The sequence below is a fragment of the Colossoma macropomum genome, unplaced genomic scaffold, assembly GCF_904425465.1.
Source record: "Colossoma macropomum unplaced genomic scaffold, Colossoma_macropomum, whole genome shotgun sequence".
NCBI lineage: Eukaryota > Metazoa > Chordata > Actinopteri > Characiformes > Serrasalmidae > Colossoma > Colossoma macropomum.
In genome coordinates, this window is record NW_023496020.1 from 1,063,457 (window position 1) to 1,077,898 (window position 14,442).

The window sequence follows — 14,442 nt, forward strand, 5'->3', positions numbered from 1 at the left end:
ACATCTGTATCCAAAGTCAGTGTTTCTGCTCTTTAGGTTTTCTAAAAAATGTAGCTTAAAAATGAGCAAAAAGTCCTTCCTTGAGTAAAAATGTCATGTTGTACTGTTTTTATGAGGACATGTAGTAGACACACACACACACACACTTTTTCCTACAGGGCTTTGGCTCACTGGAAGTTCAGATCAGGTGATTTTGAAATTTTTCTGGGAAACTGAAGACCGCTTTGTGTGCGTGTTTGTTTTTCTTTGAGTTCGGGCCCAGTGGGTCTCACACACACACCCACACATAAGCACACACACAGCAAAGCTCATTCTGCTTCCATGTGCTCATGTATTCTCTACTTTCAAAATCACAAATACAGCCTGTGGTCCTGCTAACGCAGCAGTAATTGTCGAGAAACTTTTGAAGTCGGCAACAACCGTGAAGCTGCGAAGAAAAGAAAATGTTGCTACACTCTTAAAAATGGTGGCTCTTCAATGGTTCTTTAGTAAAGACAACGGTCCTATAAGCTGCTTTTCCACTGTGCGGTACCAGCTCGACTTGACTCAACTCGACTCTACACACCTTTTCGTAGCTGGTACCAAAAGCAAGTCAATTTAAGTTGAGTTGTACCATGTGGCGGAAAAGTGGCTACGTAGGACTGTCTATCCGTCTGTCTGTCTATGTCTGTCTGTCCATCTATCTGTCTATCTATCTGTCTGTCTATCTATCTATCTGTCTGTCTACCTGTCTATCTATCTATATGTCTGTCTGTCTGTCTATCTATCTATCTATCTATCTATCTACCTGTCTATCTATCTATCTATCTATCTATCTATCTATCTATCTATCTATCTATCTATCTATCTATCCGTGTATCTATCTACCTGTCCATCTATCTATCTATCTGTCTATCTATCTATCTATCTATCTATCTATCTGTCTGACTGTCTGTCTGTCTAATCTGAAGAATGCTTTCACCATGCAAAGAACTGTTTAGCATGCAAAGCTTCGTAGAGTTGATGGTTCTATATAGAGCCATTGTCTTTACCAAAGAACCCTTGAAGAGCCATCTTTTTTAAGAGTGTAGGCGTATATCAAAGAGCATGTTTTTGTAAGCAGAATGTTTTTTTTTTTTTCATATTTTGGGTTGTTGAAGATCAGGCTAGTCTATCACATAGTGTACGACATAGTGCAGGTTTTGCAGTGTTAAAACCACCATGACCAGAATTTTACCCATTTTATTCATTCTATAATTCCCAGACACCATGATGAACAGCTACGCAGCAGAAAATATAGACAGTATCACTGCAGGGTAAAAGACCGCAGTAAAGTTGGCTTGCTTGGTTAGCGATTCGGATTTCTCTCGGCTGTAACTCCGGAATGCAGTAACGCACATCCACAAACACTGGTGCGCTTTGTTAGTCCTGATTTGTGAATTCAGATGACGTCATGTTCCACGAGAAAATCCACCAATATTACACGTCAGAGTTTTATTTTCTAAAGCTTATAACTTCAAACGTTGAGCTCTCAGATGAATGAAACCAGGTTCGGACTGACCAGACTGATTTGTGAAAAATTTCACAGCTCTTATTTTGCCCGTCCGTGGCCTGTGCAGACCGCGAGCACGGAAGGTGAAAGTAAGTGAAATATAAGCGGTTTTTGACTTCGGCAAGTGATTTTCAACACAAATGACTTCAATGTCTATGAAAATGTGTTTGATTAAGCAGCTCGATTTGTGAAAAAAAATCACAAATGGATCTCGCCATGTTTGATTGCTCCGTGCAGCTGTATCTCCTTAGGAATAACACCATCTGACTTTGCAGTTCAATTCCACATATAGACATTCATTTTGCAGCATTCAGTACATATTACTTGATTTGGAAACATATTCACAAACGGATTTTGTGATATTTTATTGTTTTATACAGGTCTATGTCCATTACCATACATACAGAATTGGATATTTCTTTCATTTACCCAAACATTGACACAGTAATATACATGTCAAGAGATGCAAACAGGCTAGAATTATTTGTCAGTCATTGATTAAAAAGCTGTTGCTCAAAAAAGCTGAAAAAAATTGTGTTTTTTACTTTGGAACACAATTTAAAATATATACACTATAATAATCACGCAATACATGCATGCACCATTTAAGTGAAGTCATTAAAGTGTTGAAAATCACTTGCCGAAGTCAAAAACCGCTTATATTTCACTTACCTTCACCTTCCGTGCTCGCGGTCTGCACAGGCCACGGACGGGCAAAATAAGAGCTGTGAAATTTTTCACAAACCAGTCTGGTCAGTCTGAACCTGGTTTCATTCATCTGAGAGCTCAACGTTTGAAGTTATAAGCTTTAGAAACGTTGATGTGTAATATTAGTGGATTTTGGCGTGGAACATGACGTCATCTGGATTCACAAATCAGGACTAACAAAGCGCACCAGTGTTTGTGGATGTGCGTTACTGCATTCCGGAGTTACAGCCGAGAGAAATCCGAATCGCTAACCAAGCAAGCCAACTTTACTGCGGTGTGTAAAAGGCCATTTATCACATGCGACCGCGCTGTATGATGTGTGTATTGTGAGTAAGTGTATAACGTGTGTGTGTTTGTGTTTAGACGTGGACGAGTGTGCCACACAGAGAGGAATATGCCGGAACGGACAGTGCATCAACACGATCGGCTCGTTTTTGTGTATGTGCCGGGATGGTTATGAACTCTCTCCAGACGGCAGGTATTGTGTGGGTAAGAAAACGACTCTGAACTACTCTATCAACTGTCTCCATGGCTTTAAGTCTGACCGGTTTGGGCTCCTCTGGTCAAATTCCATGTTGTTGTTGATTTTCGAAGTGTAAATAAGTTAACACATCCAATACAGAGACACACTTCTGCACATTTTAATACACCGTTACTGTTTATCACTGAATTTAACATACTGGGGGGAAAATAAAAAAATAAGCATGTGCCTGTAGAGAAGTTATAGCACATTCTATATTTCAGGTTTAATTTTTTAATTTTTCCCCCCAACAAGTTAAACTCGACAAATAAATAGAAATTGCCCAGAAAAAAAAGTGATATTCAAGTGTGTTCTCTGTAATCTGTTAACATATTTTCACTTAGAAAATCAACAAAACTTTTAATTTGCGGGATGTTCAAACTTTTGCGCACAATTTACGTGACTCCTCGTTTGCAGGACAGGGTACCTGCAGGATCATTTGTTAACTAAGTGAATATCATCATGGCTGTATATTAAAATACACAATGTTTTAGATAATTATTTAAGTTATTATTATTATTAATCCACATAAACAAGTATTCCGCCAGGAAATGTAACGTAAGAGCACGGTATTCCGTACACTTCAGTATTCCGTACACTTCAGTATTCCGTACACTTGCAAATATTTCTGTCTGTGTAATAAAAACCACTTTCTTGACATTTGTCAAAGATACATCTGAGACATTATCATATATCAATTTTTCCATCTAACCTGGGTTTGGACATCAAATCTATGCAAATAGTGACCGACCCCCCAGCGCCACACGAACATGGCGGGTGGGGAAACCCGGGGATGTGAATGTGGTGGGGAAAACTTTCACGGCCAGTCAAGATGCATTTTAGCACGTTTGAACATCATATTTAACGCTTAAACGAATATTAAACAATGAATTATCACCACGAAACACAGTGTGTTTAATACTGAGTTGTTAATCTAAGTTTACACCGTCAGCTAAGTTACCTTAGCAGACTCCTTTCAGCTGCGCAGCTTCACAGCACTTCCTCACTTTACTGGGCTTTTTTTTCATGGTAGCATCATTCATTGCACATATTATTTATAATAATTCAATTTTATAATCAGTATAGTCAGTTAATGTCTATTTTTATGCAATTAGATTTCATAAAACTTAAAATAAAATGCAGGGAAAACACTGTGCGGAAAACTGCTCCTTCTAGGGAAGCTGGTGTACGGAATACTGACGGTACAAACCGCGGACGCAGATGACGTTTTTTTCTTATTTCTTTAAATGTATTGGCCCAAATGTGACCAATCAAAGTGCATATTGGTTGCTAGGCAGATTTTGCAGAGTCCAACCAATCATAAAATCGTGCATGACTTAGGGGATTTCCGCAATAACTACTAAAACGCGAAAAATGCCGAAATACTGTATGGAATAATGGCTGTATATTAAAATACACAATGTTTTAGATAATTATTTAAGTTATTAATATTATTAATCGACATAAACAAGTATTCCGCCAGGAAATGTAGTTCCTTTAGAGTACGGTACCGTTGCTAAGCAACTACTGACCGCTGAATGAAGAACGTTCCGTCTCCCATCACTGTAAACTGCAGACATTTCATGATTTTTAAAACTTTTTTCATATAACAGTTAACATATGACTGTTTGATGCAAAGTACTTTTTAGTCACCAAATTACTACCGCGACTCTTCTTCAGCCAGTCTGATGACGGCACTTTCTCACGCTGGGGCTAAATCTCAAAAGGCTCCCTGCTCCCTAAATAGGTAACTATTTAACCTAGGTTAGTGCACTAGGTAGGAATTTAAATACCGACTCTTGCACCCCAACAATGCAAAATATCGTAGAAATGGTCATTTGGGATTCATCCGCCTTCGAACTCGACAAGCAGTGCACTGTTTGAAGCAGAAGCTAGAATGTCTAAACTTAATATTACACAGCACACTACTTAGCTAGGGAGTTTCTTACGGAGCTGTTTGGGATTCAGCCTGGATTTGACGCTGCTCCTGACTGAACACGGACATTTGAAGCGTGTAAACCATTCAGGTAACATTCTTTAGACTTTTATATTGCCGTTTTTCAGTTAATCACATCGAGAGTACTTTATTTCAAGCCTGTGATATTAATGTTGGAGTTGTTCAGCATGTTTCCTATCTTTTAGCCTGTTGGCTAGCTGACCAGCTTAGCTCTAGTTAAGAACATAGGTTTTCAGTTTAAACAAAAAAGGGGTTCTGACTTCATCAGGTCACTCGGTGCTCCGTGCGATCAGTGTTTAGAGTCAAAGATTAACTCCATTAACAGCAGAAGGGTTTTTCGTGCTGTGGCGCAGTGATACAGAGTTCCTTTATTGTGAGGCGGTCATAGCCGTGGTATATTGTGGATTTTACGACGGCTTTGAACGCGGCTCAGCGCGATCTGTTTTTATGACTGGAACTATCCGTTTTATAATTCACAATAACACACACTAATAACACACAATCTTAAACCTATATATATATATATATATATATATATATATATATATATATATATATATATATATATATATATATATATATAGGTTTAATTATATTATAATTTTTTTTGCATGGGAGTGTTGTACCTACTTGTATACCTGTTATATTCCTGCTTTGAAGTTGGCTTTTGCCATAACTTTACACAGATTGTAATTTATTTTTTTGGATAAAAGGAACTGGCAATACAATAAATGTACATGTTATGTACTGTAATGTAACGTAAATGTCTCTTCTCCTGTAGATATTAATGAGTGCGCTCTGAATCCGGTTGCCTGCGCTCCGGGCACCTGTCAGAACCTGGACGGCTCGTACAGGTGCATCTGCCCACTTGGATACTTAGTTGAAGATGATAAGTGTGAAGGTAGGGTTCTATAAAAACTAATAACTTCAGAACTAGAGTTCTCGCCCTGACTGATGTGTTATGATTAGTGTGTTTGGAGTTGGTTTCATCAGTGAGGCAGTTTCAGTTCTGCTGTTTCAGCTGGAGGCAGTGGGCAGTGGGGGGTTGTGGGGCGGGGGGGGTGCTGACAGGTAAAGAACCTAAAGGAACATCTGTGATCAGGAGAACCGAGTCAGCTGAGTCAGACTCACGTACACAGACACACAAACACACACTGTACAGAGCACCATCAGACTGTCTCTCTCTCACTCACCTCTTCTCTCTTTTCTCAGTCTTTCTTTCTCTTTCACTCCCTTTCTTTCTCTCTTTCCTTCTTTTTCTTTTTCCTCTTCTTTTTGTCTCTTTTTCACTTTCTTCCTATTTTATCTCACCATCTTTCTTTCTCTATCTCTCTCCACTTTCTGTCTTGCTCTCTTGTCTTCTTTCTCTCCCTCTCTTTCTTTCTCTCTCTGTCTTTCTACTTATTTCTTTCTTTGACTCTCTACCTATACTGTCTTTCTCTTTCCTTTATTTTCTTTATCTTCTGTTCTCTCTCTCCTTTCTGCCTTTCTCTTTCTCTCTCACTCTCTTCCTATTTTATCTTTCTTTTTCTGTCTCTCTCTCTTTTCTTTCTGACTTACTCTTTTTCTCTCCCTCTCTTTCTCCCTTTTTCTTTCTCTCTTTTTCCTCTCACTCTTTTGCTTCATCTTTATCCTCTTTTGCTTTCTCCCTCTCCCTCTGTCTGTGTATAACTCATTAGCTCTCTTTGCCCTCTCTATTTCTTTTCTGTATTTTCATCTCGCTATGTACCCTTTTTTCTCTTCTTTCTGTCTTTCACTCCTTTCTTGAAAGTCTTTCCTTCTTCTCTCTCTCTCTGTCTCTCTCTCTCCCTCTCTCTCTCTGTCTCTGTCTCTATATATATACACACTCAAAGAACCCTTTGCATCATTAAGTGGCCCTTTGCATCGTAAAAGCTTTCTTCAAATTGTGTGAATGTGAGTGAATGTGCTATAGATGGTTATCTATAAAACCTTTTTCAAAAGGGTTCTATATAGCACCCAAAAGGGTTCTTCTATTGTTAAAAGCTTGACATAATAACAAAAAAAGATCATTTTGGGTGCTATATAGAACAACACATTCTCCATCCATCTGAAGAACACTTCACCTTGCGGAGAACCATTTAAGCATGCAAAGGGTTCTTTGCGTGTTCATTGTTCTATATAGAACCTTAGAACCTTTAAAGGACCATCTTTTTAAGAAAGTAGTTTAGTATTTCTTAAAGTGTGAAAGGATAAGATGCTGTAAGATAAAACATAATTTCTAAATTAATCATTTATAATTCATAAGTCATGTTTCTCCACGTCCACCTGCCATTTAGAGGAAGCGCTCAACAAGCTCCCTGATACTGTTTCATTGTTTCACTCACTAACACAGTGCAGTACAGAAGGAGAGTGAGTTATTTCACATTCGCACTTCTCTGTAAAATATAATGCCCATAACTTAGAGTGGTGTCTGTGTTCCTTCCGCAGATATTGATGAGTGTGCTAAGAATCCGGATATCTGTATTTTCGGAACGTGTCAGAACACGGCCGGAAGCTTCAAGTGTAACTGTCCTGAAGGCTTCCATCTATCTTCATCCGGGAGGAGATGTTTGGGTGAGTGTTTCCCGCTGCACACACACACACCCCACACACACACACACACACACACACACACGCACACAAGTATTCTTTTTCACACAACAGAACCTTCTGATCAATTAGGGACAGTCTTCTGGTCAATCAGAGAGGGACCTTTGATCAATCAGACACGGACCAGTCAGAGACAACTTTCTAATCAATCAGGGACAGCCTTCTGATTAGTCAGAACAGCCTTCTGATCAATCAGGGACATCCTTCAGATCAATCAGAGACAGTTTTCTGATCAATCAGAGACAGTTTTCTGATCAATCAGAGACAGTTTTCTGACCAATCAGGGACATCCTTTTGATCAATCAGAGACAGTTTTCTGATCAATCAGAGACAGTTTTCTGATCAATCAGGGACATCCTTCTGATCAATCAGAGACAGTTTTCTGATCAATCAGCGACAGTTTTCTGATTATTCAGGGACAGCCATCTGATCAATCAGGGACATCCTTCAGATGAATCAGAGACAGACTTCTTTTCAATCAGAGAAAGCTTCTGATCCATCAGGTGGAGCCTTCTGACCAGAGTTTTCTACATACATACAATATTTACTATTATATCTGTTTCCTGAAAAATAAGCTGCTTGACTCGTGTTTGACGCGATTGGCTGTTGTAAACATCTGGGGCTGTATTACAGACACTTCCTCTCTTTTAGTCTTAATTTAGGATCTGACAGGTCAAGATAGGATTTTTACTAATTCATATTACAGAAGCAAATCTGGACTGAATTTAGGGATTTTATCTGATCTAACAGCATCTTATCTCCAGTTAGGAAATCTTAACCTACTCGACCAAATTCGACAATCAACTGTCATGTCTGTTTTCTAGCAACCGACCATACACACACAGCTGAAACATGAACACATAATCAAAATAATCAGGTTATTTAGTCCGACAGCTACAGTTACTGCTGTAAAAAAGGTCAAAACAAAACTAAAGAGTTGTGAATACTGTGAGAGCGCCCCCTGCTGTTTATCAGAGCATCGCCGCTCCCCAGTTTCAGTCTATATTTCCCTAACGCTGTAGCCAAGCGTCATTATGTTAGTGGTGAAGTATGCTACCTAAAAGCAATAGAAACAGACGTTTAAACAGAAGTCAGGACACTGCTGGTGTTTATCCTAAAGTTAGGACAGTATTTAAGAGATTAAGGCCCAATCCCATTTCCTCTTTTTACTCCTACCCCTTGTTTACGAGTGTCACCCTAACCCCTTGGAGTTACAGTGGTTTAAATCTTGCTCTATGAAATGGGACATCATCAAAAAAAATAAAAAAAAACATTGCTTCATTAACAGCTACTAGCGGTGCTCTGTAGGCGCCCCGGCCCATCTTCAGTGATGGCAGAGAAGGGAAAAGTTCAGCAACCTCGCTGCTGGGCTTTAGTTACATTTAGGACATCATATGCTTTCAAAGAGGGGGTTTAAGACAATTATTTATTATCACCCACCGCTAATTCTTCAGTGATATGAAGCTGAAGTCAGCTATTCACCAGCTTCTTGTTTGAATTTTCCCGTTCCACCTTAAATGGTGCAGCAGTTACATTCTGGCGCTTCAGGCGTCAATACTGCTGGACAATTTAAGGTGGAACGGGAAAGTCAGCTAGCTAGCTACCGAGACATTAGCATGCTATTAGCAATTTTTTATGCTTGTTATGAAGAAAACGACCATAATACATTGAAACGACATTAAACACAATGGTTATCGTAATTTTTTCATGGAGAAAAGGCTCACATTTGTGTGTTTTTTTGGTTGCTCATGCAGCCATCTTGCCAGTCTCATAACACTCTGTTTGGAGTGTGCCTCTGAAAAACCTCCATTTGGGGGGCCATGTAGCCCTAACACTTTGCCCTACCCCTCTATCTTAACAAAAATCAGGACACCCTAACCCTAGATGTGAACACGCAAAACAGAGGGCTAAGGGCTAAGTGGTAGGGGCAAGGGGTCAAATGGGATTGGGCCTTAGTCTAGTTAGGATGTTTGTGTAATACTGTCTTCTTATCTGGAGTTAATGATAAGATTATGAAGTTAGAAACTGTTATTCTGTAATAGCTACTGTCATAAATTCGGTCCATACTGAAGTCGTCATGGTGACTAAACACATCAGATTTCAGAGTAAAGAAGTTTCTACGGCCCCGTCTACATACAGTAATAGCTATTCTCTGAACGGGTCACTGGTGAGACGTTCGGTTCCATAGGATTATCCTGAGAATGCAGTTTAATTCACTATAAAGTTTCACTAAAACACTAAAACAGTGTTTCACTCCATAACTGCTTTAGCCTCCTTCACTCTCTCACTCTCTCACTCTTTCCATCAACTCATCCCTCTATCAGCAGCATAGAGAGGAGGAAGGTGAAGGGGAGGGAGTTCCCCACAGTGTGACATCATCGCACAGGATGGGCAGGGTGTAGGAGAGAAGTGAAAACAGCCTTCAGGGAATTAAACACACACACACATCTTAGTGAATGAAACGACTGCAGTAATAGAGACTATTATCCATCCTACACACACCGTACACCAGTGGTGGACAAAGTAAACAGTTCCAGTACTTTAATGAAAGTAGAGATACTGCTGGTAATATTCCTGCTGAAAAAGGTTCTTTAGAAACTTTTATTTTGCTTTCTAATGGGAATCAGCTTAATGGTTTCTAATAGAGACCCCTAATTTCCTCTTTAGATCCCATTAGGAAACCATCAAATGCTGTCGGAAGAAAACCTTGTATCTCCGTTTTTGTCATTTTTCAGTTTTTGACTTAATGTGAAAATGCCTGCTGCCCTTTACATTGTATGTAAATTTCATGGTCAATGGACCAAAACAAACAGCCCAAAATTAAATGGAAAAACGTGTGGTTCCATTGACTTATATTAAAAGTAAAGTATGTTTTTTCCTTCTCCTGTAAAGTTATCATTTTGGAGATATGAGGTTTGCTTCTGACAGCAGTGAAATGCATTTACAATCAGCCATTAGTCGCCTGTTAAACCAGGGGTGCCTAATACACTGATCACAGTGCACGTTGGCCATTGTCTCTCTAATTTACTGTTTGTTACCATAGCTACACCACAGCCCACCTAAAGAACTGCTGTGAAAGCCTCTCTAGCAATCTAAAAGGTTTTCATTTATCGGTAGCCAGTTTGTGCAGCGCCATTTTTGTGACTGTCCATTTGTAATCTACACTGACTCTTTCAGAAGACGAGTGCAAGACCTAGCGCAAAAACACCTCTTCATGCAGAGCAGGAGGAGGACTATTTTTTACAGTATCAAACTCCAAATGTATCTGCCATGTAGCCATCGCACTTCGAAACAAGTTGAACGTTGGGAGACATTATAGAACTATACACAGAAACTACGATGACGAATTCCCAGATAAAAGTGAAGTCGGGAATAAAAAAGTGCTCCAGAATACACAAACACTGACACAATTCAGTGTAAATCGTCAGAATAAGGACAGTGTGATTGTTCAGTTGATTATGCCAAATATTAATATAGGCCACTGAAGTGCATTTATAAAGTTTCAGGTTTTTTTTTTTTTTAAGATAGATCACGATGACTTGTCCACTGGAAAAAGTAGATCTCAAACCACAAAACTACGAGCATCCCTGTGTTAAACCATTAGGATCCTTTACACTGTGATATCAACCCATTAAAAAAGACAAAACACATTACAAAACCAACAGAAACAGGTTGTTTTTTTCCAGCTTGGATGTTCAGGTTAAAAATTCACTGCCCACCCTGACTGCTGTGATATTGATGTCTCTGGTCTATAAACATAAAATCAGGAATATGAGTGCACATGTACTAGTGAGATAACAGAATATATATGTATATATATATATATATATATATATATATATATATGTATATATATATATATAGTCTTTTATCTCACTAGTACATGTGCACTCATATTCCTGATTTTATGTTTATAGACCAGAGAAACAGCCTGAACCTGTTTCATTATACTGTAACCTTGTTTATGTGTAATGACAGTAAAGCTGAATTGAACTGAAGTGAAATGCCCCACAAAACATTACAGACTTTTAATACTGAAACAATTGGACATGCAGCATTTTTTTTGGGGGGGGGATTATGGCGGGGAGAAAAGTGAATTATGAAAACTTTCTGGAAAGTGTAGCTTTTACTTTACACTCATGCAAAAAGTAGAGGAATAAAAAGTGGGATATTATATATGTTTGAAACTGCGTCGTTTACATCTGAATCACTGAATGGAAATTTAGGAAAGTCAGCGGAGTTCCCCTTTCAGTACAGTAAGGTTATTGTTCACACACCTGTCCCACGAGAACCTGTTGATGTAAATCTTTCTGTTCTGAGCAGCTGAAACATCAGTTTGACAGAGAGGTTCTCCTCTCTCTGATGTGAAACAGGCAGCGCCCCAGCCATCACACCCAGCCCATATACGTCACAGATTCAGAGAACTTAACTCTCTCTCTCTCTCTCTCTCTCTCTCATTCTTTTTCTTTCTTTCTTTCTTTCTCTGTGCCTCTCTCTCTCTGTTCTCTCTGTCTCTCCCTCTCTCTATCTCTCTCTCTCTCTCTCTCAGATATGAGAGTGAGTTACTGTTACACTAAGTTTGAGAACGGTCTCTGTTTGGCCCCGAAGCCTCTGAACACCACTAAAGCATTCTGCTGCTGCAGTGCGATGCCGGGTCAGGGCTGGGGAGACCCCTGTGAGATCTGCCCCAGCAGCACCGACGGTGAGAACACACACACACACCCCTACACAGTAAAAAAAAGTTATATTTCTGCTAAAAAACTGTAAGCAGAGGTTGCCACGTCTTTACTTTAAAAAAATATTGTAGTAGTATTTATTTCAATACACAAAAAAATCCCCTGTCCCTACAGTAGAGGACACTAAAGTAAAAGAATAGACAATACTGTAGATTGATGTAGATATTTTTTTTGCTGTTTTACAGCATAAATATCAAAGATGAGGTATTACTGTATATGAAGGAATATTTTCCTGTGAAATTTACAGTAAATCACAGGCAGCTGTGGTTGTCTGAGAGGTACTGTATAAGAAATGGTATTGCTGTTTACTATATAACAGTATATAACAATATATACAGCCACTGGCAGCTGTGATTGCCAGAAATAAACTTAAAGTATGAAACTTAAATACTATAATGCAACACATCACCTTTGTAAAAAAGGTATTCTGTAAATAAGTGACCAACAAATGACGACTTTTAAGAGGAGCAACCCTGAAAACTGAAGGGTGACAAATGAGTTTTTAACTTAGCAGTAATATATTTATTTAGTTATTTAACTAACACATCTCTCTTTAGAGACAAATTATAAATATATAGATATATATATAGATATATATATATATATATATATATATATAGATATATAGATCTAGATAGATTTGGGGTGTGGTATGAAAAGTCGACTGACCTACAAGTGAAGTTCACAAACATGCCAGTTTGTTCATGTAAACCTGACAGTAAATGTTTAACACATAACAGTGTTTCCTCACTTTTGGCAGTTTGTATTACTATTTACAGTGTTTCGATGTTTCAGAAATGATATTTTTCTATTTTTCTATTCACAGTTTTAACAGTATTTCTCCTTAAATTTCACAGACAATTTTTACAGTGCAGGGATAGGTACAGTTTTGCAAATCTATGTGAAAATCATTTGGTTTCTTATCTCAAAAATATCTAACAAATAATATGGCTGAAGAGTGAGTTTTTTAACACTTCATTTATTATTAAATTCAATCTTTTGGTCATATGGGAAAACTACAGAAATGTAACTTTGATTGTGAGTAAAAGTATGAAAATTACATGTCATTTTTGTCAATTTTAAACATTTTTTGCACCATTTGTATCCTCTACCTGTACATATCATGATAAAAAGATCAATAGAAATGATGCAAAAATACTTCTTGATTTACGTTTTTCCTTCTCCTGCAAAGTTGCCAGGTTTTGCTCAGATAGCGACAGTTTCCTTAAAATGAAGATATTGATCAAAATACAGATCCCTAATAGACATATACAAAGATTACTACAAGTTCCTCTGACATCAGCACTGTGCAAACTGGTGTGCAAAACAGGCTGTGTGTGTGTGTGTGTGTGTGTGTGTTTCAGAGGCCTTCAGGAACCTGTGCTACAACGTCGGTCAGCTATACGGTCCAGGAGACACTCCAGAGGGTGAGCTTCCTGAGATTACATCTTACGATCAGTTTCATTAACTGACTAATGAATAGACAAACTAATTGACTGATTTATTGGTCAATGGATGGATTAAGTCGACTGATTAGTCGGTTGATTGATGGGTTTATTGTCTGTTACAGATATTGACGAGTGCAAGGAGAGGCCTGACATCTGTATTAATGGCCAGTGCATAAACACTGACGGCTCGTTCCGCTGCGAGTGTCCCATCGGCTACAGTCTTGACTCATCGCAGATCAACTGCACAGGTCAGCGGCCCCTGGTGCTCATCAGGGACTGCCCATTAAAAACACTCTGTAATGCTCTATAATGTTCATATGATCCACACGGTCATTCTGACAGACTGTAATTGACTACTCTCTCACTCTCAGACACTGATGAGTGCTCACTGGGCAGTCCTTGTGGTAATGGTACCTGCAAAAACGTGATTGGCGGGTTCGAGTGCACGTGTGATGAAGGATTCGAGCCTGGACCCATGATGACCTGCGAAGGTAAATAGTCAACCTTGTAAGAGGTAACCAAATGGTCAGCATCAGGAGGCTGAGCTTTTCTGACAAGATAATGCTCATTTTATTTTTCTCTACAAAAGATGTCATGTAAACTATTTATTTTTTAGAAGTGTGCAGGCCTTTTCTAAACTAAAGAGCTGGTCTTTATCATAATGCCTTTAAAGTGTGCTGACAGGTCCATGCAAACAGGCTAAAGCTAACATGGAAATGGTGATTGATCTCTGCAGATATAAACGAGTGCGCCCAGAATCCCCTGCTGTGCGCCTTCCGCTGCGTGAACACGTACGGCTCATACGAGTGTAAGTGTCCCGCAGGATACGAGCTCCGGATAGACCGCAGGATGTGTAAAGGTACACACCACACACACAAACACACACACACACAACAGGAAATAGTGATGTACTAACACTGTCTCCTTCCTGT

General features: G+C 38.9%; 1 protein-coding gene across 1 annotated transcript in view; it reads left to right on the forward strand.

Moving 5' to 3' along the window:
• The window catches only part of fbn1 (fibrillin 1), a 165,256-nt gene that overhangs the window by 131,888 nt on the left and 18,926 nt on the right, over positions 1 to 14,442 (forward strand). The window contains exons 48-55 of the mRNA XM_036564582.1: positions 2,603 to 2,728; positions 5,498 to 5,617; positions 7,165 to 7,290; positions 11,876 to 12,028; positions 13,427 to 13,489; positions 13,633 to 13,758; positions 13,882 to 14,001; positions 14,247 to 14,369. Coding sequence (XP_036420475.1) covers positions 2,603 to 2,728; positions 5,498 to 5,617; positions 7,165 to 7,290; positions 11,876 to 12,028; positions 13,427 to 13,489; positions 13,633 to 13,758; positions 13,882 to 14,001; positions 14,247 to 14,369 — 957 coding nt within the window. The remainder of the gene's footprint in view (positions 1 to 2,602; positions 2,729 to 5,497; positions 5,618 to 7,164; positions 7,291 to 11,875; positions 12,029 to 13,426; positions 13,490 to 13,632; positions 13,759 to 13,881; positions 14,002 to 14,246; positions 14,370 to 14,442) is intronic.